This window comes from Silurus aristotelis (assembly GCF_946808225.1).
Source record: "Silurus aristotelis genome assembly, chromosome: 25".
In the NCBI taxonomy this organism is placed as follows: Eukaryota; Metazoa; Chordata; class Actinopteri; order Siluriformes; family Siluridae; genus Silurus; species Silurus aristotelis.
The window spans coordinates 3,861,424-3,886,284 of NC_139598.1; the positions used below are offsets into that span (position 1 = coordinate 3,861,424).

At 39.0% G+C, this 24,861-nt stretch overlaps 1 protein-coding gene across 1 annotated transcript in view; it reads right to left on the reverse strand.

Annotated features, from left to right (window-relative positions):
- Positions 1–24,861, reverse strand: part of cUnh8orf34 (chromosome Un C8orf34 homolog) — a 73,961-nt gene that overhangs the window by 38,550 nt on the left and 10,550 nt on the right. The window contains exons 2-7 of the mRNA XM_083530173.1: positions 21,824–21,971; positions 21,574–21,708; positions 17,744–17,872; positions 17,635–17,663; positions 16,208–16,371; positions 7,155–7,321 (exon numbers count right to left, since the gene is read on the reverse strand). Coding sequence (XP_083386299.1) covers positions 7,155–7,321; positions 16,208–16,371; positions 17,635–17,663; positions 17,744–17,872; positions 21,574–21,708; positions 21,824–21,971 — 772 coding nt within the window. The remainder of the gene's footprint in view (positions 1–7,154; positions 7,322–16,207; positions 16,372–17,634; positions 17,664–17,743; positions 17,873–21,573; positions 21,709–21,823; positions 21,972–24,861) is intronic.

The window sequence follows — 24,861 nt, forward strand, 5'->3', positions numbered from 1 at the left end:
TGAGCTCGGCCACCTACATCTCTCCGGCTATCTCGCTTTTCTCTCTTCTCTCGTTCTCTTACAGGTATAATATTGCCATCTTGTGGATGTCGTACTGCTAAACCCGACACATGATCACATAGACACCAAAACGAACAGCAACAACATACTGCAACACTGGAGAGATTTATTAAGGCGGAAATTCCTTCTTCGTGACATCAATCCGACACCGTCGCCACTTTAGTTTAATAAATGTGTCGTGCGTTTCCCCGATTACACAATACCTGCCTGCTCATGCCAATAACCTGTATGCCAAAAAAACCCTCCTTTCATTTCTTTGGCAATTACATCATTTCACATTTCAGCCTCTAATACACGGGCGGTGACTTTATGGCGTAACGCTCTGTAATTACCGTCACGCAAACGTCTATTCTCAAAGGACTAAGTAAGCTCTTGGCGCTGTGGAGTAAAATTTGTCACAGGAAACAAATGGACTAATAAATACAACCAGAAAAAGTGTTTTGGTTTGATTTTTTTGACAGCAATGTTGTCAAATATGGCGAATCCACCCTGAACCGGAATGTAAATTTGTTGGAAATCTAGAACATGGACTATCTAGAAAACACAAAAGACAAAGGAACAACCCAGTTAGGAAGTGTAGACAATGAATTCTCTCTCAAAGCTCTTATGGTTTTAGAGTAAATGCATGTTGAGGCTGTGTCCACATAAACTTTCTGATTTTCTGAAAATTGTTTGTCCATGACAGAACCTAAAAAAAACCCATCTGAAAATCTTCAGATGCAGAGAAATGGGATGCAAAAAGCACATACTAATATTATGGTCAGGTGTCCACAAACTTTTGTGTATGATATAAAATGTGTAAAGGTTTATTTATATATAAAATAAAATCCTATGCAGTCCTCCCGCATGAAGTAGCACTCAATAAATGGGTTTATGAGTCACAGCTATAACCAAAAATGTGTTATTGTATAAGATGGCTCCAGAAAGTTCTCTGCCATTGTTAATAGCACATATCTGAATTTTACAACTCAGTGTTAAACAGAGGCACCATTCAGGGGCTTTTTCCCACACACTCGACACATACTGAACAGTATATACTCTACACACACACACACACACACACACACACACACACACACACACACACACACACACACCTCAGCCTCCAGTTTTCTGCTTGTCTTTATCGCATTCATCTTTGTGTCGTTTCACGATGCGGTGTATATCATGAGTCGATTTGCACTGCGAGTTTGTGAGTTTTTGTTTCTTTTGTTTGAGTGTGAAATCTGATTTTGAACACGGGTGTAAAGAAATGGATTTTTGGCTTTTGGCAAGCTGTCGAATAACACGATTAACTACTTCCTGGTTCAGGTTTTATACAGGCACACACGAAGTAATGTATTTTATGTGCACCACAATATTAAAAATAACAATAACAAAACGATACCAAAAATAGAGTCAATTCAATAAAAGTTTGCATTAAAGCTGAAAACTTTTATTGAGTTGACTCTATTTTTGGTTTATTTTATATATATTTTTTCCTCACGTATCCACACATATAATTTCATCGGAGAAATGTAAAAATGAAAATTAGCCAGAACTAGCTTGGTGAGAAATTCAAGGAAAAGTCTCAAATGAAATGACAAAATTTAGTAAAGTAAAATTAATTAAAATAAAATAAAAAACTTAAAATAAAATAAAAAATATTGTTCTCTTTTTTTTTTTATCAGGTTTACCGACTGTTACTGACTATTCTAAAGTATTAACAAAGGAGACTTTTTCCATAAATGTCACATACTGTAGGTAACACATTATCAACAACTAAACATTTGATATAATTTTATATTTCTGTATTAATGTCATTTGTAAAATGTCCCTGTGAACACGCTGTTACCATTGAAACATGAACTATTACAACCAGAGCATTATTATAAACCTAAAAACTATTGTCTTTCCTGTAACTTTCTGCAAAAGCTCATTAATCAACATGCTCGGAGCAGTCAGATCTGAGAAGGAACTGTGGTGTAAAACAATCCTACCATGACGGCACCCACAGGATAGAGACCTGGGTACACACTCAGTTATTCAGCCTTATATAAACACTCCCAAGACCCCCAGGTTGACAGATTCCCAGTCTGGCATCCCAAGCTCGGTCCTGACTGCATCCCTGAGCTTTGCGACAGCTGCAAAGAAAACAGCGAATCATTTAAGACATTCAGTGATATCTGCCTGGGTGGTCTTACTGCGCAGAGCTAAATTACCCAAAGACTAAAGCGGTATCTGTTTCATTCCTAATGCTGGCTATCAGCAGTGGTGGGGGGTCAGGGCCAGCAAAGCCTTCTCTGCTGGTGTTAAACACTATCAGAAGCACTTACCCTACATTTACAACCTACATTCCAATATTTGTTCCATAAAATTTTATAAATTTATTCCCAACAGTTGATTCTCTTCATTTCGTAGCGTTTGGCTGCACTGCTTCCAGTACGCGTATGTGGATGTTAGATTTTTGGTCCAATTAGATTTCAGCCTCTATGTGCTGCCATGTCAATCTAATGTGCCCAGGTCCTTCAAAGTCTGTACTGCTGGCCTTTTATCAAAGTCTCCTTAAGAAAAAGCTCTGTTTCTTTAACCAATCAGATTTCAAAAATAGCGTCAGCATTTTTCCGTCCTCTGATTGGCTGGTGAATAATGTGTGGCAACTGTGTTAGTCTGATTAAAGGAGGTGTGGTCTCTGTGTTAGTTCCAGTGATGGAAGTGTGGCCACTGTGTTAGTCAAATTAAAGAAGGAGTGGCTACTGGGTTAGTTTATGTGAAAAAGGTGTGGCCCCTGTGTAATATCTAGTAATAAGGGTGTGCCTTTTTTTGTCTCAGTAAAGTGGGTGGTGGAGCATGTCTTAGTAAAGATGGCTTTGCTTTTTCATTTGTCTAAATTTGAAGGAGGTGTGGCCTCTGTGTTAGTCTCGGTGAAGGAGGTGTAGTCTCTGTTTAAATCCCTGTGAAGGAGGTGTGGTCTCTGTTTAAATCCCAGTGAAGGAGGTGTGGTCTCTGTGTAAATCCCAGTGAAGGAGGTGTGGTCTCTGTGTAATGCCCAGCGAAGGAGGTGTGGTCTCTGTGTAAATCCCAGAGAAAGAGGTGTGGCCTCAGTGTTAGTCTCAGTGAAGAAAGTGTGGCTATTGTGGTCATCTAACGGGTCTAACCCCATTGTGCTGTAATTAAATCAGAGCGTCTGGCAGGGCAAGGCCGCAGGCATCGTCTGGAATAAAATGATTAATGCAGCATCGTTTCACTGTAACGTAATCCATCTAACTTTCCCTGTCACAGTTCATTACTCATCTAGTCTAAGAGAAAAGAGCAAAAAAAAGAAGAGGGCTGTTCTGTCGTGCTCCGAGATTAGCGTAATACGTCTCACTTTGGTGAAGTTCATTTGTACTGAGCATTTAGCACAGCGCTACAAAGTGCTACACACCATTACACTACGGCATTCAGAGAGAGAAGAGCACTGCATAAATAAGCAAAAATAAAACAAGAGGAGATACTGAAAAGAATATGAGTATTATAATAAGAGTATTAGAAAGAAAAACGTGAATAAAAACGAACAGACAAGAGAACAAAAATGAGAAGAGGAGAAAAGCAAAGAGAAGTGAAGACGATAAATGGAGAAAAGGAAAACGCTAAAATAAAAAATTCGAGGAGACGAATATAGACAAAAGAAAGCAGGAGAGAGAAAAAGAGAGAGTAAGAAGACAAAGAAGAGATGAGGGAAGTGAGTCAATGACATCTCCATTTCACAGAGTCTTTATCAGACATCTGAACTCATTAATCATTCCAGTACTCTGTGTGTGTGTGTGTGTGTGTGTGTGTGTGTGTGTGTGTGTGTGTGTGTGTGTGTGTGTGTGTGCGCGTGTGTGTGTGTGTGTGTGTGTGCGCGTGCGTGCGTGTGTGTGTGTGTGTGTGTGTGTGTGTGTGTGTGTGTGTGTGTGTGTGTGTGTGTGAAAAGTCAGGTAAGATTCCCATTCACCAGTTTTTCCACTAGAGGGCAGACCAAGCATATAAATACACATTTTATACACACTTTTTCATATTCATAATTGTACCAGCCTCTGTGAAGTGCTCCCTTGATTCAGGATTAATCCTGATTATGACCTTAATTCTATTAGATTTTTACCATAATAAAAATTATACTGTATTTATACCACAATTATACATTTTTCTTCTATAATTAGTGTTATTATTCAGTTGATGTCTACTGTGTTAGTCTTATACAGTTTATTTTACCTGACATATCAAATCCAATGGCTTTTGGATTTGATCTTCAACAACCAAAGTGGATGTGAGCACATGTGCACATAAATTGTTCGTACAATCGTTCGCTTGTTTACAAAAGAAATCCAAGAGTGTGTATAAACACCGATCAGGCATAACTGTATGACCACCTGCTAATATTGTGTGGGCCTCCCTTTTGCTGCCAAAACAGTTCTGACCCATTGAACATTAACAGCATCTGTTGAATCGGACCACACGGGCCAGCCTTCGCTCCCCACATGCCACCCATAAACCTTTTGCCAGTTCACTACTCTTCCTTAGACACTGAGCACTGCAGACCGGGAAAAGCCCACAAGAGCTGCAGTTTTGGAGGTGCTCTGACCCAGTCGTCTAGCCAAGAATAAGCTATTGATCACACAGGAAAATTATTTCTTTGCTTATCCAGCAATGTTAGGAAGCTGGAGTCAGAGCACAGGGTCAGCCATGATACAGTGCCCTGAAGGGCCTTGCTTAAGGGTCAAAACGTGGCAGCTTGCTGATATCGAAGGCTTGCACCTCTGATCATTAACTCAGAGCCTTAACCACTAAGCAATACACTGTGTAACTCATGTATTGTAAACACAAACTTGATCAGTCATATTAATCATCAGCCAAAAGTCAGACTTTTCCAGCCATATGTGGTTCTTCCCCAAACTGTTACCACAAACCTGAAGCACACAGTAATATAGAATGTTTTGGATTGTGGTAGCATGGAATTTTCCCTTTACTTGAACACTGAGGCCCAAAACTGTTCCAGCATGACAGTGTATCTGTTCACAAAGCCGGCTCCATGAAGATTTGGGTTACATTGATTAGAGTGGAAGATCTCCTGCTGCAAAGCTCTGACCTCAACCCTATTAAACACATTTGGGATGAATGCTGACTGCACCCCAGGCCTCCTCACCTCACCTCAATTTACTAACACCCTTGTGAATGAATGAGCGCAAAACTCCACCAGCACACTCCAAAATCTATTGGAACCTCATCCCACCAGTTTGCTAAATCCGAAAATTAGGAGCACTTTTATATTATCCAAATAGATTACTAGAACTTCAATATAAATAAATCATGAACACCATGAAGGCCAGATGTTAAGATCAAGATTAATATGCAAGTCATTCAGGGTGTATTTTTCCCCAGTTCTGTTCTGTTCTTTTCTTTGTAGAAAAAAAAAACAGACTGAAGTCTGATTCGCTACAGAGGCATCGCGAAAAATCGCCTGAGTATTCCTTTAACGTAACCTTTTCTAAATGAATACTTCAATAAAGCCTCCCTGTCCTTCTCTCTGTTACTCTCTCTCTGTTACTTTCTCTTTATCCATCTAACCATCTCTCTCTCTCTCTCTCTCTCTCTCTCTCTCTCTCTCTCTCTCTCTCTCTCTCTCTCTCTCTCTCTCTCTCTTTCTCTCTCTGCTTCCCTCAGTGACCTGATTGCTTCAACTTGACAGAAAGTTCGATATGAGTGATGAGGCTGGATCACAGAGAATCGGGAAAATTCCTTCTACGAGGCTTGTCTTCTATTTAACAAAAACAACACACCGGTTCTAATGACCACTACAAATCCCCCACCCTCTAACACACACACACACACACACACACACACACACACACACACACACACACACACACACACACACACACACACACACACACACACACACACACCTATTACTCTTACTCTTAGTCAGGATGTGATCGTGTTCGGGACAAGCAGCAAACGCTCCAGCAGTATGTTGGCAGTGAAAGCGGGACTGAGAGAGTGTGTGTGTGTGTGTGTGTGTGTGTGTGTGTAATTGGACTCAAGACACAGCCTTCAGAGGATTACACTGTGAGATAGGGGCTGCAAGACTTTAATGAAAACCTGTAGAGAAGTCTTGTCCATTTTTTTAAAAAAAGGTAAAAGCTCTGAGCAGACTCGCTCTGATAGAACAGATTGTAACCAAAATCCGATCGATTCGCTACAGCGTAATTAGCCGTCTCGTTCACCTGTCAATCACAGCAATCCTGACCAATCTTGTGAGCACTTCTATGTGCACAAAGCCAGCTTCATGAAGATACATGGGTTGAAGTGGAAGATCTCCTGCTATAGAGCTCTGCCATTTAAGCCTAGCGAACACTTTTGGGATGAATGTGAACACTGACTGCACCCCAGATCTCCTCACCTTCACCTCCATCAGCACCTGACTTTACTAACAGCCTTGTGACTGAATGAATCTCACACAAATCTCCAAAAATATTTCATTTATCACTCACTCATTCTACAGATTTACACACGTACACACATTTACACAGATACACAAACATATATACATATTCATACACCGATACACACATACACTTTCACACAGAGAGAAACATATATACACATTCAGACACATATACACACATACACTTACACACACACACACACACACACACACACACACACACACACACACACACACAGTAAATATTATTGTTAATTTACTGGCCCTACTGGACTTGTATTCTTTCCATTATTGTAATCTTTCCAAGACACACAATGACACCCCCGACACACACACAATCCCCACAAACAAATAAGCATATGCTGATTTTGCGACACATCACAAACTTGGTCTTCTGTTTAGTTGTTGTATTTCATGATCACTTGTTGTGTGTTTTTTTCTACCACTTTTGTGTTTTTAACAAACAAACAAATAAATAATATTCAAGACATTTTTGATGTTTTCATAAATCTGAAGTTTGAAATTGCACAAATCTTGTGTCATATGTGTGTGTGTGTGTGTGTGTGTGTGTGTGTGTGTGTGTGTGTGTGTGTGTGTGTGTTCTCTTCAGCTCAGAATCAGAATCAAGTTGATGCAGTTATGTTACCCAAAAGTTCCATTGCATCGTCCTCGTCCTCCATCTCGTCCTCGGTGAGGGATGGAGCCGAGCTGGCCATGGACTCGAACGAATCCTGAGACAACATGGCCGCCAGGAGCTTCTTTCGGTGCTGCTGCTGCTGCTTCAGCCCTCTCGTCTTCACCTCCATCTTCAGACTGGACACAAAAGAATATATAGAACAAAAGAAAAGTTAGTGCACCTTTAGGTTTTAGTCTCTCTCTCTCTCTCTCTCTCTCTCTCTCTCTCTCTCTCTCTCTTTCTCTCTCTCTCTCTCTCTTACACACACACACACACACACACACACACACACACACACACACACACACACACACACACACACAAACAGACATACACAAAAATGCGCACAGACACACACACATGCACACTCACACACAGACATACACAGAAACACACAGAAACACACACAAACATACACAAACTAACACACAGACACATACGCACAAAGATGGACATCCACATAAATACACACACTTACACATATATCCACACAAACACACACAAACAGACAAAAACACAAACATACATATACACAAGCACACAGACATACACATATACACACAGACACACTCAGATGGACATCCATACACACACACACACACACACACACACACACACACACACACACACACACACACACACACACACACACACACACACACACACACAAACAGTTTTGGGTCTCTTGGTTCAAGTAAAGTGAAAATTGTGTGCCTTCAACTTTTTTGGTATCAGTCTGGAGAAGAAGCAGGGAAAGTCAGATGTCCCAATACTTTTGTCAATAAAGTGTAATTGAACACAGCATGTTTTCAAGTCACCTAAATTAACTTAATGTAAGCCTAACTAATGAGACCCCTGGAGAAGCACAATCTGTTTACTCCTTCTTTTGATATTTCCTTTTTCAAAGGGGAATTGTACATGCACTGTAGTGAAAACTCGACAAAAATCTTGAATTACTTGTCATTAAGGTTTTATTTACCACTTTAAATTAATAATACAATAGTTTTTTAAACATTTTTGTGTCATTTATTAGTACCATCTCTGTTTTGAAACGAACAGATTTTTGTGAGTTGCTCTTAGTCCGGTTCCAAATGAAAAGTCGCGAACTATCGAGGTCGCGAATGTCAAGGTCACGAGTATCGGGGTTCCACTGTATTCATATTTTTCCATTTTGGCCAAAAAAAAAATTTTTATTTCAATCCAATCTACAATAATCTACTAATTTAAAAACAGATTTTTCTGGATTATGACTTTTACACGTTTTATATGTTTGTCTGGGTTTGAGGCACATTGCTTTAGTACTTTGTCCTTTTTTGTGACTGACTTGTTTGGTCTTTGTTTCATTCTGGTATGTTGAAGATGCTGTTGATCTTCGGTTAATGTTATTCTTTGTTGATCTTTGGTTAATGCAGTGTTTAAGGTGTACAATTTAGTTCAAGTCAAGTAGCTTTTATTGTCATTTCAACCATATTTAGCTGACACAGCACACAGTGAAAAAAAGTTTCTTCTTTAAGGACTTAAAAGTAAGTAAAAGTGATCAATTATCATGATGAGACATTCTTACTTTTGTATAGCACCTGATTCGACCTGCTAACTAGCACGGTAGCTATGCTAAATTTATTTGAAGCTATCCAACAATGGCATATGTGCCTGCTGAATTGATTTGTATTTTAGGAAATAAAACTCACAAACAAACTGTTTTTGGCTTTTTCCTAACATGTGTCTTGGTAATGTTTACATAACATTTTTACTCAAGTCATATTGAAATTGGTGACTTTAAAAATGGAGTAAGTTTTAATTGCAGTAAAGTGTCTATACTTTTACTCAAGTATGATTTTTCATGTGATCTTTTTTAATTTTCATAGATTATTGCATATAAACAAACAGAACATACGTGTCTCAGAAATAATAAATGACTGTTTCTAAACCTCCAAGAGGAACAGGCACATTGCTAGTATGCATACTTAAAATTATAGCACGCACACTTAAATGTCTAGTATACATGATTTTATAGTATGGACACTTAAAATTGCAGTATGAACACAAATTACTTTAACTTCACTACATTTCAAAGTCAAATATCTCACTTACTACTTAACTACAATTTGCAAAATCATTCGTTCCTTTTTATTTATGAGCAGAGAAAAACTTAACTGTAACTTAACTAACAACCACGCAGCTAGAAACCAAACGGTGTAGAGCATGCGCTCTGTTTTAACCTTGTTTTGATTGGAGATTGGCTTATCTACATATCGCCAACATACAATTCAACACCAAGCAGAACATTTTGAGAGGAATAAATGATGGGAAAAACTCCTGACTCGAACTCGCCACAACACCTGTGGCCTTATTTGCGAGGTTTTGGGCTCATGATAAGTTGAATAGATATCAGTGGTTGATTTATTAATATCAGTCTATTAATAGATTGGTGTGTTAAGAGTAACATTAGCGACATTTCACATAAACTAAGTTGATTAAGAGTCTTGTAACTAAAATAACAATAGGAACATTATAGCTATAATAAAGTATAGTACTTTGGATACTTATATGCAATTGAATGAAAATATGTTTGTACTTTTACTCAGGTGAAAGTTTAAAGGAAGCACTTTTACTTTTACTGGAGTCATATTTTAGCTAGTGTATCACTACTTTAATTAAGTACATGGTTTGTGTACTTCGTCCACCACTGAGTGTAAGTTCAAGCAGATCATTTTTGTTCTATAGGTTCCGTTTGGTTTTTTAGTTTTCCCCAGCTATGGCTGTACTTCCTTCAAATAGCTTTCTCCTCAGATCTTCTGTTTTGCTGCATCAGCAGAGCAGACAGTGTGGTCCCAGTGCTCATAAACAGTCACATAAACACACCCACACCTCTTATAACGGCTTCTGTTTGTTGAGAAAAAGTAATTCTATAAAGACAGGATTATGGACGGTTGTTGTGCCAGTTTTCAAGGGCAGAAAGGTCGCATTCTGAATGGAAAAATCCCTCGCATGTACAGATTAAAAAAAGAAATGCAATAGATTCAATATTTTAACAATTTGTGGTGATTTTCACACAGAATTTGGGAAATTTGTCAGCTGATTTTGTTATTACTTTTTCTTATAGATATGTTTTACTAGGGATTTAATGATACAGGCGTTATAATTCAACTGAATTTGATTCACAATTGAATTTCTCCTCACAAACAATGCAATAAAACTATATGTATAAATCTTAATCTTATCATTTTAGAACTTAAAATGATATGCACCACAGAAACAATGTATCTTAAAAATTTATGAATACATTTATAAATTCTCCTATTAAATGTAAAAAGCTCTAATTTGCTGAAAATTACTTACTGAAGCATAATAAGGTGTCATTTTAAGCAAAAAATAGAGCTCCAAAGATGGCTAAAGTGGCCGAAGTCTGCAGTATTTTTGGGAACTGTGGATTACAGTTGTGCAGGTTTGGTCCAAGCTCTTTCGAACTTAATCTTTAATTTTTTTATTGCCACAATACGAATCACAAAAATCTACCTTTTTTTTAATCACCATGCAATGTATCCAAAAAATCCAGCATCACTCCCTTGGACTTTAAAAAAATAATCTAATGTAAGCGGTCCATAAACAGTTCATATTTATACACCTCCACTGTGAAATGACCTGCATGTGCATTTTGGAGATTATTAATACAAAAAAACTAACAAAATTCACAGTTACGAAAAACTGATACCAGCAGTCGTAATAAAAACTGAAACTGGCAATACAAGCAAACATTTTTCCATCTGGAGGTCGGCAGAGGGCACGTCCGCTGTTCATGGTCTTGATCTGTTTATTATTTTTGGGTTAACACTCTGAAAGGAAAAATGAATTATATATATATTTATATATATTGGCCAGGAGGATGGAAAATGTGACGCAACCTTTTGCAAGCATGCATAAAAATCACAGAAATTATTGGCAGTTGCAGGAGAGTCTGGTATTCTTCATCAATAAACAAGGCCAAGACCCAGCACAGAAAAAGGGCAAGTTGACTGACGGGAGCAGAGATGGAAAGTAATGAAGTACAAATACTTTGTTACTTTACTTAAGTAAATTTTTCTTGTACTTTACTGTATTTTTATCGGCATGATTATCATTATCGGCAAAACCCTAGAAAATATCTATTTATATATAGATTACTATGATGTGAATCGTACACGTCCATGATGCGTATCATCACATTTATGCTTATTAGGCTTAGAGCTACAGCACTTGCGCGGCCTTTCCTGCACGCCAAAAGCAGAAAGTTTGAAAGTTTAAAATGTTTGAAAGCTACATTAAATCTTAATGGTGTGAATGTAGCACTTCTGTTACACCAACTCCTACTGGACACGGACAGAACTGCACAGAGGCACTAAGGCCTCAGTAGCGAAGACTCTCGGCTCCAGTTTTCTTGTGAAAGCTGTCAGTAATCAGCTTTCACTATTATAAAGTGCAGAGACGAATAGCTGTGCTTTCTGAATGTACAGATGAGTCACAGAAGATTGTAGGTTAAATTCGATACATTCTTTAAAAAAAAAAGAAGTGCCAGAGAATATTGCGAGAGAAATGGGTCGTGTTGTGCATACATGAGAACGGAGGAGGTCTCAGTGGGCGTTCTCCTACAGGAATACCTCACTCTCTGGTACACACTGTACGCCGCATGGGAGCTACGACCCTGGAATACACTCCGGCTGATTTAATGCACCGGCACATATCCAGGCCAGGGCGGAGAACAGAGTACAGAATGAAAAATGACAGTCACGCGTGCAGGACCGAGGCTGAGTAGAATACTAATGCTTAGGGTTTATTGGCCTGAAACCAAATGAGGATAGAGCCGAGCTGGCATCCATCCTGGCCTTACAGAAGGCAGTGAAATTTTAAACATACAAACGTTTTAAAATCTTTTTGCCGATGGATAAAGCTTTTGCAAAACGTTGATCTAGATTCTGTAGTATGATTCTAAAGCTTCAGGGGCAATCTTCCAGTGTCCAAGTTTCCTTCACCTCTGTCTCTTTTTCCCCTCTCTCTCCCCCTCTCTCTCTGTGGCCCCCCTCCATTTATTTTCTATTTATATATTTTAATTTGTCAATCTTTCATTCTCTTTCTATCCTTCTCCGTCTGCATGCCTTTCTCACATTTTGTGTCTTTCTCTCATACACTATAATTCACTTATTCTCTATATATAAGTCTCTTTTCCTTTCTATACCTTCTCCCTCTCCCTTCTCATTTTGTCTATTATGTCAATCTTTCTCTACAGCCACTCTCTCTCTCTCTCTCTCTTATTCACACTATCATTCACTTATTATCTCACTTTTCCTCTCTCTACCTCATTCTGTATATCATTCTCTTTCTCGACTCCTCCCTCCTTCTTACAGGATCACTCTTTCCATCTTTCTGCTCTTTCTCTATTTCTATCATTCATGTTCTCTCTCCCTCACACTCTCCATGTCTTCTCTGCGTTCTTTAGGCCCCGGAAAAAAGGCGTGTTCTCTGTCCTTGTCATTTCCATCTTTGTTTCTACTAAAGAATTGATCCGCGTCCTTTACCCTACCGCATAAGCTGATCATTTGAAAGGGGTTCGTGTGTTTTCTGTAATTGTTTGATTAAAAAATAAAAAAAAACATTGTAACATGATATTGTGAAATTTTTGTGTGAAGAAAGTGAAAAAACTTTGGTGTTCAGGTATGACCCTGAGACGAAGCAACAAGAGCCCATCATCTCCACAAGCAAAAAAAAAAGGCGAGGCAGGTCCGCAGCTTGACCGAACGCAAACTCTTGGTCTCCTTTTTGACATTCTGGCATTGTGCATCGAGAATTCGTCCACAGGTGCGAGACCGTCAATAATGAGTTCGGCGAAAGCGACTGGATCTGTGGTGCGCTAACCTCAAAATGTTATACCCCACCTCGTATTAGCAGATATGCAATACTTTTATTATATAAAAAGTGACCAATCATTTGTAACCAATGTTTTCTATGTAGATTAATTGCCCCTCGCTAAACGGTTTCTCACGTGAATACGACGTATCACAACACTACGGAGACCGAGGCGTGTCCTGAGAGTCACATAAAATACAGATTAACATGGCAGAGGTAGAGCTGCGTCTTCCTGGAGACAGAACAGAAAAAGACATGGGTTCATTTCAATCTTTTTTCTTTTGCTTTTTTTTGCACTATAAAGGCTTGCTTGTGAAAGGTCCATGTGTTAGAAGTCAGAAGGCACTTCAGTAAATTTATGATTTGCTATTCGTCTGAACCAAAGAATATGCGAACTTTGTGTACAATATTGAATTGCAATTGTTTTCTTTTTGTAACAGTCTTTCTCAGAACTTTACACTTCAATGTGTAGTAATATAAGTTGTCTTTGGCTTTATGTGTGTTACAGGAAAAACATGATAACTTTCACTGAATGGTGGTTGGGATCTGAATAAGATTAATTTATAGAAAAAATGTGAATGGGAATAAATATAAGAATTGAAAGAACACAACAAACTTTGTCCATCTTCAATTATCCAATACTGAATAGTAAATATTTATTTTATGCTTCAGTGCATCAGATAATCTCTATGTGAGAGATAAACTCTGGTGTGTGTGTCAAAAAAAAAAAAAACATTGGTCTGAACGAACGAGACAAATTAGAATGACAAGACTGTGAGGAATGGATGTGTACAGAGCAGAGGACAGCTTCAGTGATCAAAGAGCGATAAGAGATGCTCATTAGTGCTGCAGTCTCGGCCCTTAAACTCCGCTTCGCTGCTTTGTTTGCATGCTTAATGGCCTTTGGACAGCAAACTCTTCAGGTGACTACAGGATTAATTAGCAAGGCTCGATTCCACACACACACACACACACACACACACACACACACACACACACACACACATATGCAACCATATTGTTCAGATATCGATTGAGCACCACTGCTTTACATCTCATAAAGTCAAAAATATCTCGGGCTGGAAGGCAAAAGTGGGTCGATTAAGAGGTAGAAGTGCCTAAGTGAGCATGCCGACATGTGGGAAGGGGCAACGGAGCGCCAAGAAAAAACAGCATCAAAAGACACTGCCAAGGGAGTGAAGGAGAAGAAAATAAATCGAAGTGTTCCTGGAGCTGGTGTGATTGAGAGCAGGAATCAGTCCAGTGTGGATTTCATCATCCCCGTAATCTGCTTCTGGAAAACGTCCCCCCTGCACACTTCTGCGTGTTCCTAATTTCCCAGCAGCCCGACGCTCTTGCACAAAGCCTCAGGCTCCTGTCAGCTTCACTCCGGTGCTGATGGAAGAGAAAGGCATCATGTGTGGCTAATAAAGTGAGACGAAAATGTGCTCCATTAGTCCGGGCTGCACGGTACAGGTACCAGTTTCTCGCTTGCCGAACAGATTACCAAACAGGTGTTTGGAAAGCGAGGCTTGCTGAGATGCCACTATTTCAGTTATTAAGTGTATGGACACACACTGATGTAGTGTGGGAGTCTAGTAGTGATACTTTCCATAACCCGTGGCTAAATTGTTTGATGGATAAATGTAATACATTCTAGATGTTCTAGCTAAAAAGATTTTGAAACTAGAATTCTTCTGGACCTTAGTTAGTTCACTGGGTCTTACTGCATATGATTTAGCAATGCTATTTGCTTTTTCATAATGATGTATTATTTAGTACCCATCCTTATTTAGAAATGTTTTAAACAAATTAAAAATAATGTCTTTTGGCACTGTTTCTTTTTTTCCATTAATGCTACACAGAGAAGGAGGTGTGGCTTCTGTGATAGCTTCAGTGATGCAGGTGTGGCCTCTGTAGTAGTATCAGTGAAGGAGGTGTGGCCTCTGTAGTAGTATCAGTGAAGGGGGTGTGGCCTTTGTGGTACTCTCAGTAAAAAAGGTTTGGTCAATGTGGAAGTCTCAGTGAAGGAGGTGTGTCATTGGAAGTAAGGCAAAGAAACTGAGAGAGAGGTCTCACCTGCATTGGGATCTGGTGTAGTGGTAGATCAGTAGTTAAGGCTCTGGGCTACTGCCTGGAAAGTCTGGGGTTCCAGCCCCAGTATCGCCAAGCTGCCACTCTTAACCCTCTGTGCTTCAGGGGCACTGTATCATGATTGACCCTGTGCCTGACCCCAGCTTACTACATCAAAGAATTTTACTGTGCTGTAAAACACACAGTAAAAAGACTCTCTCTTTGGTGATTGGCACAGGGGTCTCACTTCCTTTTCTGAGACTACATTGGAGGCCACACCTCCCTCACTGAGACTAACACAGAGGCCACACATCCTTTATTGAGACCACCACAAAGGCCACACAGACTTTACCTGAGACTACTATATAGGTCATACCTCCAACACTGCAACTGACACAGAGGTCATACTGTATCTCATTAGCTGAGACTCAAGGCAACAAACAATAGCAAACAATTTTTTTTTTAAATATTTTAGAACATTTCTATACAATAAACAGTACTAATTACTAAAGTGCTAAACTAACTAATTCTAAAATGCAGTTCACTCTTCTGTCAAAAAGCGCAATATCTCACAATTTTACTCGAATAGGCAGCGCCTGCATTCTGCTAATCTGACGTTTAAAGCAGTGCAGTGTTGGATTAGCACACGCTGTTGCCTCCTTTCTGTTTAATGAAGTGTTACCACAGCGTCTTGGGAATTACAGCTGCCTGCAGTATCGACTCCCAACTCCATGATAATGAGCGCAAACACTAACCGAACGAGGGTGCGTCTGTTTGCCTGGCTCGGCACATGATTTATGATTTAATATCTGATCCACTCTAATTAGTCGCGTTCTCAGAGGAGGCCACTGCCCTTACAAACAAACACCCCTAATTTAAATCACCAAGGAAACATTTGGAGGAGTCCATGAGGTTCGCCATGATGTTCTTAATGCTGCAGCTGTGATTTATAAGGACGCATTGCATTTGCTTGGGCTTTTAAGAAGGTACAGTACTTGTGTAGGGTGGTTCCCTTAGTTTTACATTTTCAGCAACTAAGACAAGCAGCATACTGTACATATAAACAGCCTAACCTTCCTGCAGGACTTGTGTCTCGGCTGCTCCATCCCTCGTTCTTTGCCCTAGGGACGGGTGGCTGGAGCATCTCAGCAGCCAATGGGTCAGCGTCGTCCTCGTCTTTGCCCAGCCACTCACCAACCACACGGGGCCGCAACACAGAGTTATAAAGCTGCGGGTCCTGACAAAGCACCCCCAACACACACACACACACACACACACACACACACACACACACACAACTTTGAATAATTTAAATTAGCTACATTTTAAACGGTCCCAAATTACAGCATCAAACTATTACCAGAATGCATGCTAGTTGTTATCGCTGCCCCTAAACACATTTCAATAAAGCCTGCGGAAATCCGGATTTATTTAACTTCTAACTGCTCCTCGTATTCCATTAGCAGGATAGCAATGGGAAAGATTTGCCCTCAACAGCTGACAAAATAACAAAATAAACACTTTAAAGGCCAAACTGTAAGGGTTGGGCATGTGGCCCAGTTGGCCCTGTGCTGACAAAGACGTTTGTGTGTGTGTGTGTGTGTGTGTGTGTGTGTGTGTGTGTGTGTGTGTGTGTGTGTGTGTGTGTGTGTGTCTTACATTCAGCAAGATGCAGCAGATTTTAAACCACTTACATTTATTCTCCTAATAACTGCTTATTTTAAATAAATTTTTCTTTTTCTTTCGGCTGCTCCCATTAGGGGTCGCCACGAAGGATCATTCATCTTCATACCCCCCTGTCCTCTAAATCTGCCTCTTTCAAATGAACCACCTGCATGTCTTCCCTCACCACATTCATCAACCTCCTCCCTGGCTTTCCTCTTTTCCACTTGCCTGGTGGCTCCATCCTCAGCATTATTTTACAGATATGTCCCTCCTCTGCACATGTCTAAAACATCTCGCCTGTCTCACCTTGTCTCCAAAAATAAAAAACTAATTTCTAATCTTGTCCATTATTCCTATCCATCCATCATTCCTATCCATCCATCCATCCATCCATCCATCCATCCATCCATCCATCCATCCATAAGTATGAGGTTATAAATGTGTGTTAGTCCCTATTTACCCTTATAATAACCCTCACTCTTCTGGGGAGATTTTGCACAAGATTTTGTGAAGATTTGTGCTCATTCAGACACAGGGGCGTTAGTAAAGGTACTGATGTACGTAGGTAAGGTGAGGAGGCCTGAGATGCATTCAGCATTATAATTCTTCCCAAAAGTATTCAATAGGGTTGGCGCTCTATAGCAGGAGATCCACTCCAACCCATGTAAAGCAGATCTTCATGGAGCTGGCTTTGTGCACAGTGAAATTGTCATGCTAGAACAGGTTTGGGTCTCCTAGATCAAGTGTGCTACCGCAATCCTATTCAATTTTGGGCCTTCAACTTTCTGGTAAAAGTTTGAGGAAGAACTGAAAAATTCAATACAAAATGAATTACCTGATCAAGATCATCAGATAAGGCAATACCTGTAAACAAAAAGATAGAATTTATCCAGTAATATTCACATTCCCTGTACAATCTACAATCTGAACTCCACATAACTGACTTCGGGACAGGTTCTCCAGTGCTTTGCCCAACTTCTTGCTCTCCCGCAGGATATGGTTGAGCTCATCGAAGTCTCGGCTCTCAGGTTTGGTCCTCCAGTCCCATGAGGGACACTCTATGGAACGAGGCACTGCAGAAAGAACCGATAGAGCTGAGAGCTTGTATCTTTTAAATAACACAAATATGGTACATATTACACCATATTATTATTCAGACATTATTTTACGAGTTCAAAATGTGAAGTAAGGAAGGTTAGATTTAGAGTTCAGAGAATGTAAGAGAGAAAAAGTGCTGCGTCTGCATGCAGGCTGTTCTTTATTATCCTGACAGCAGAGCAAAGGTTCAGTAGAGCCCACTCTAGAGAGCGCAAGACAGCAGTAATCCACTGGTAATATCAAAACACCTAGTAATCTATAAACTACTGATAATCTGTACATTATGGGTAATTCAGACAGCACAAACAATGTATAAATACTAATAATCTGTAACCCACTGATAATCTGTACTCTACTGATAATATAAACTCCACTAGTCATTTAGACGCCACTCAATAGTGGACGAAGAATAAAGGTTTGTCCTCAAATGTACTTAAGTATCCAAAATACTATGAGTTATTATGGCTATATTTTTCCTATTATAATTTTTAAGAGTCTTTGCCTAATCATCTTATTTTATGTGAAAAGAGTCTAATGTTACTCTTAGTACATCAATCTATTGTCAAACACTGATTGATATCTATTACAATGATGATGAGCCCAAAACTTTCTTTTTAACTAATAATAAATCTAAAAAAGGCCACGGGTGTTGTGGCAAGTTTGAGTTCGGAGTTTCCTTCATCATTTATTCCACTGATACTCAAAACACCACTGATTACTGTATCAGTACCCTACTGGTAATCTAAAAAGATAATCTTTTGGAAGCCACTGATAATCTAGAAGTCATTTATAATATGTAAATTGATGGCAATCTAGAAACCACTGATAATCTGTACACTGCAAATAATTAGAAAACAGGAGATAATTTGAAAACAAGCAATAATCTGTAAACAATTATTAATCTGTAAACTGCTGGTAACCACTGAACGCAAACTAAAAAGCATTACCAATCTTTTAATAGATCTGAAAAACGCTAATAATTTCAAAACACAGAAACCCAGTTAACAACTAATATTCTAGAAACAATGGCTACGTGAACAACAATGTATTATGTATAAACAATGTATAAGCAAACAACCAAAATTATCCAGATTATCAGCGCTACAGTGAAAATCTGGAAGTTTCTGATAATCTGGAAACTACAGATTATCTAGAAGTAATGGCTACGAGAGCAACTATGTATCACAAGTCAGAAATCCTACACTAACAACTCATAATCTGGAAACCACACATAATTTGGAAACAACTCAAATTTTAGAGTCCATTAATAGTCTGTAAACCACTTGGAACTGTTAATCATCTGGGACTGGGACTAGGAACTGTTAATAATCTGGGAACAGGTCATAATCTGGAAAGAGTGACAGGGTGACATCATATAATCTAGAAACCACTGATAATATAGAAACGGTTCATTTTAAGAAATACAGAAAGTGTGAAAATAATTGATAATCTGGAACCAAAAAAACTTAATAAGCAAACGATTTTTCCATTTGTTGTATCTCAAAAAGTGTCCATTAGAGTTAACATACATATAATCCAGACATGTAAGATCACTCAGGTAGAACCAAGAAATTAGCAGGATGGATAACAGTTATTTGTATACTAATAGCTCATTTTAGTTAGCGATATTGTAATAAATGCAAATTAAAGTTAAAAACCTAAATTAAAAAACTCCTCAGAAGCTGTAATTTATACCTTGCTAACAGTTCCGACATTTTTCACATCATCTGCAAGCGAATATTGTGGTGCCTCAGCAAACATTCAGCTGTACCTGAGGTTTTATTATCTCTAGTATTGGAGTTAAGTTTGACTTAACTCGAACTTGTTCCGATTGAGCAGAATGCGAAAAACACTGCAGCTGTAATGCGTGCTGCGCTTTAGGACAAGGCCTGTCTGAGGGCAATCAAAAATTTAACATAGGGCATCTGTCATAAGCCATAAACCAGATCCATGAGGATGCTTTCGAGTAAAAAAAACATGAGATGAATAATTCATGATGCACAGAAAAGCATGTCAGGCGAAAATGGGCTATCTTTATTTTCGCAGAGGTCCCCTGAGGTTCACTGAAGCTCTATGATTTCAGAACTACTTTCTTGGCCAGGTGCTTTCGCTGGCGTAGACACAGAATATAAACGTTGCAACATGCCTTCTTCCACCTGCCAAATGCTGCTAAACGACTTCAAGAGAAACAATCCTGATGCAATGACGAACCTGTTGTCAAGGATTACTGTCAAGCTAATTTTCTTCAGAATTTGTGAAAACACAATGCTAATGTCCCTCAGAATCTCCAAAGTGAGATCCTCGCGAGATTCTCATTCTCTTAAACTCTAACGTTTGTCATGAGGCTAAGGTTGGATTGCTTCAAACAGGACATCTCCTAATGCTAATTTCCCTCAGGATTAATAAAGGTTTGCATAATGCTAGAATTTCTTCAGTTTTGAACTAATGTTAATGTAGCACACAATATTTCAGGTTAACGTTGATACAATGCTGATGTCTCTCAAAATCTTCAAGGCTCTCCAAATCCTCAATGCTCATTTTCCTCACAGTTGTTAATAGATATTAGATTAGATTCATTCTATTGTGTCTTCATTAATTTTATGGTTTATAGCATTGCTAATGCACCACAGACTCTCTAAGGCCTCGTGGGGTGCTTAAGGTTTGCCAGAGTTTATCAAAATGGAAGGAAAATGGAAGGAAAATGTAACTTCTTGTGAGTTGAGGTATCTTAAGCGTCTAATGCTAATTTAACAAAATTTAGAAAATGGTTAGCATGATTTAATCTCCTCGGGATAATGTGATGCTAGTTTTCCTTAGTTGGTGTAATCTATTTAAAAGTGTAACAGAATATTAAGATTATGGTCAATTTTTTGAGAAATTCTAAGGGGAAATTAGCATTACACTAAGTCTAAGAGTGTGTGATAAATGTTGTATCACTAGCATTGTATTAAATAGCATTGTGTTAAATATATTTAATATTTTACATTAGATACTAGAATCTATATCTACATTAGATATTAGAATCTCCCAGGCTTAGTGTGATGCTAATTTCTGTCAGAATTGTAGCGCAATGTGAAGGTTTCCTTGCTACGTTTGTAGTTTAATGTGAAAGGAAATGAAAGGAAAGTGCAATTCCTTGTGATACAAGGAATCTGAAGTGCCTATGCAGCAACATCGTTTGAAAAACCAACATGGCGTTGAATGATCGTTTCAAACGAGCTCCAGTCGCCCGAAAGATGCCAATTAAAGCCACCAGAGTCGACCAATTACTTTGCTAGAAACCTGACACAGTGAACTATTAAGACTGTATTCAGATAAAATGGGGAAGCTGAAGCAGAAGTGGAACTGGACGTCTGAGAGATAAACAAGACACAAGCAAAAGAATCTCTAATTGACTGAGACACACAGCAACTCGGAGGCAGAGTGAAGAACCTCAGCGTGTCCACAACTGCTCCTTCGTCAGAAATAGAAACTATGGCAGTGCGTTCAATTATTTATTATCCTTCGCTCAATATGGCAGCTAGGGTATGGAACTCGAAGCGCTCAGAAGTGCTGTAAGTCTCTGAGTAGCCTAGTTTTCCACTTATGTAGGACAAACACGCTTTATGTTAATCCTAACCTTTTACTGAACACACGAGTGGATCTCAGATGATTACACTGTAAAAAAGCTGCTTACGTGACTTTGACTCTGAAGAAGGAGGAGAAATGTTGGACACTGCTAAGTCACTCTTGGACTTCTTGGGCTTTTTGGGGTGAATCTGCCACGCTCGGTCGTAACTCCTGAAATCACGATGACGATGACTCTTGTTTTCTGTCGACATGAAAATGAGACAGAGAGATTCTTTTCTGGAAAGAATTGATTGGTATGTGTGAAAGAAAAAAGAACAGAAAGTGACAGGTAGGTGGATCAATATTGCACCTCGCACCTGAACAGTCGCTCTCGGCCCACAGAGCTGCTGATCCAGACAGTGTCCGGTGAAGCCGGCCGGGGCTTTCCTGTTTGGTTTGTAAATGTCCGATGAGGAAGGAAATCGGGTGGTCTGGGGTCTCGGTTATCAGTTTGGTCATCATTTCCTAAAAAAAGTATGACAAAAAGGTTTAGGCTAAAAAAAAATCTAAATTGTAAATCAAGAATTATTATTTATTTACCTGTCATAGTCATGTTTTTTTCTTATCAAACATTTTGAAAGGAACGAACACTAGTTATGAATTTTTACTAGAAAAAATATTATTATAAATATTAGACAATTGCAATAATATTTTCTAATATATAATAATATTTAATATTTTTTTCTGTAAAAAAGAATTCCTGAATATTACAATATATTTTATATATTGTAAAATATGATCATATATATAACAAACAATGTTTCCAGTAGAAAGAAATATTGTATATTATTATACTTTATATTACAATTATAAAGCACAAATTATTATAAAATATAACTGTATAATAATTTATTATATGTAATAATCTACAGCATATATTATAGTATTATATAAATATATAATATTATAATAATTTATATTATTAGTATAATGATATTATAATCAGTAGGAGAATGCTGAGGATGGAGCCCCCAGGAAGGAGAAAACGAGGAAGACCAAGGAGGAGGTTTATGGATGTGGTGAGGGAAGACGTGCAGGTAGTTGGTTTGAAAGAGGTAGATGTAGAGGACAGGGGGGGTATGGGGACGGATGATCCACTGTGGCGACCCCTAATGGGAGAAGAAGATATTTACCACATTTCAATTTGTTCCCATTTATTGCATAAAAAAGTTCGTAGACAAGTGAGAAAGCTCAGCACTCGTACCATCCTTTTGCTAACTTTAGCTATTCTCAGCTTCAACCATTATTGATGTAACAAAAATGAAGCTACTTTGTGATAAACTTCCAAGAACCAAGTAAGAAAAGGCCTTTTTAACCCTATGTGCAGAAACTCAGCAAAATTCCCATTTCTGGTTTAATTGTAGTTTGGTTCGGTTTGTACACTGTACATAAACCAAGATACCCAAGAGCAAAAAAAGTAATCAGAATTATGTGTAGAATAGAAAACATAATGTACACACATCCATTAAAAGTTGCTTTACTGTTAGAGGTAAGAAAAGACCGAAGGATTTGAGTTCCCTAAACCTGAGAATCAAGATGACCATGCTATGACAATTTCAGACTGCATATTAAAGTGTGATTTACAGTTTTTCGCCTGCTGGAGGCAAAAAATGTACGAGGGTTCAAGATACCATTAATGTTAGGGAGTTCAGAGAAAACTGAGAGAAGTTTGATTATCTCATTATGGCACTCTTAAAGGGGTGGGATTTGTCAAGCAGAACAGTCCGCTTATGAAATAGATGTGTTGTAAGCAGGAAAAATGGGCAAGGACTTACACAATACATGATTTTAATGTTATGGCTGAATTTTCAATGCACTTTCATCTGGATTTTATTAAAGGAAAGACCACAAAGAAAACCTTAATCGAAAAGCCTCTGTTGCTGAGCTCAAGTACACACTGCACAATTAATCACTTGAAGATGTAAACACAGTGATTTCAGCCCCTCCGAGCTGCTTTGGGTAATTACACTAACCAGGCATCAAAAATCAAGGGCTGTAATTTGTGGATTTTTGCAGGAAGTGCACTGAGCGCTCAGGATTCTCAGGTGTCTAACGGGAAAACAACAACAACGTAGCATTGATGACATTTGGCGAATTTCTGGTTGAGCCCCGTATCTCACGTCATCAACGGGTAGGTACAGTACAGTACAGATTTACTGTAAAACAGATGTTTAAAGGACACGACTGAACAAATAAAAAAGCCCAGTGTGGTTCTTTGAGAAGTCAAGCATATGTGACTTTACATCACCATCCAAACACAAGATCAAGGCTAACATGGGTTTCTCCGGCTTACGGTGACAGACCGTGTGAAGGCTGATACAGCGAAGAGCTCACGCTCCGTCTCAAACAAATAGATGAGCTGAAGGCCTGCCAAGTCCAGCCGAGCTTTCAAGGATATCGACTCTGCAAGACTGCAGCTTCCAAGGACTCTCGGTCTTGCAGGAAAACGTTATCTGCAGTTAGCAAGGACAGACGGGCCGTTCTTAAAGCCAGATACGCTTACACGTATTTATTTAACAGCCACTTTTATCTACAACGACTTCCAAGCCGGATATACAGTCAAAGCACCGAGCTGATAAAAGAAGTAATAGTGACACACACACACACACACACACACACACACACACACACACACACACACACACACACACACACAGCCAGGACACTATCCCAGGATGGCATTTAACAGTTTAAACAAGAATTGCAGAAATGACTTTGTCATCCTTCTTTTCAATCCCATTTGGATTCTTGCTGCACTGTGATTTCACTTCCTTCATCTTCATCCATTGACAGGGTCATGGTAGATCCGGAGTCTATCCCAGAAACCCCAGGGCACAAGACCGCAATGTAAGCTTATTGTGATGGCGGTCCTTTACAGGACATCATGCACACATTTAGGGTTGCGACATTCCGGGAATTTTCAAGACTGGAAATTTTCCTTTGAAATGAACAGGAATTAACCAGATATAAACCAGATTTTATGCAATTTCAGTTGAATTTCTACCTGCACATTCATCAGTCACATGCACACAGCACACATACTTGCATGGTTACTGAGGCCACGCCCCCTACAGTTCCAATAATTTGTGCATGTGTGTGTGTGTGTGTGTGTGTGTGTGTGTGTATGTGTATAACTGCACAGTGTACATAGGAGTCAGAAGACCAGAAGACTCATGAGATGAACTACTCAATTCTGTTTCCTGTGTAACGCACACCATAACGTCTATTAGAGTCACATGACAAAAAGAACGAATGACTCGGACAAGAGTCTGTTTTACCGTACATAACCTACAGAACAGAGATTTTGCGATGCTTTGCTCATGCGTGTCCAGTAGAAAATAAACAAATCTTTTTT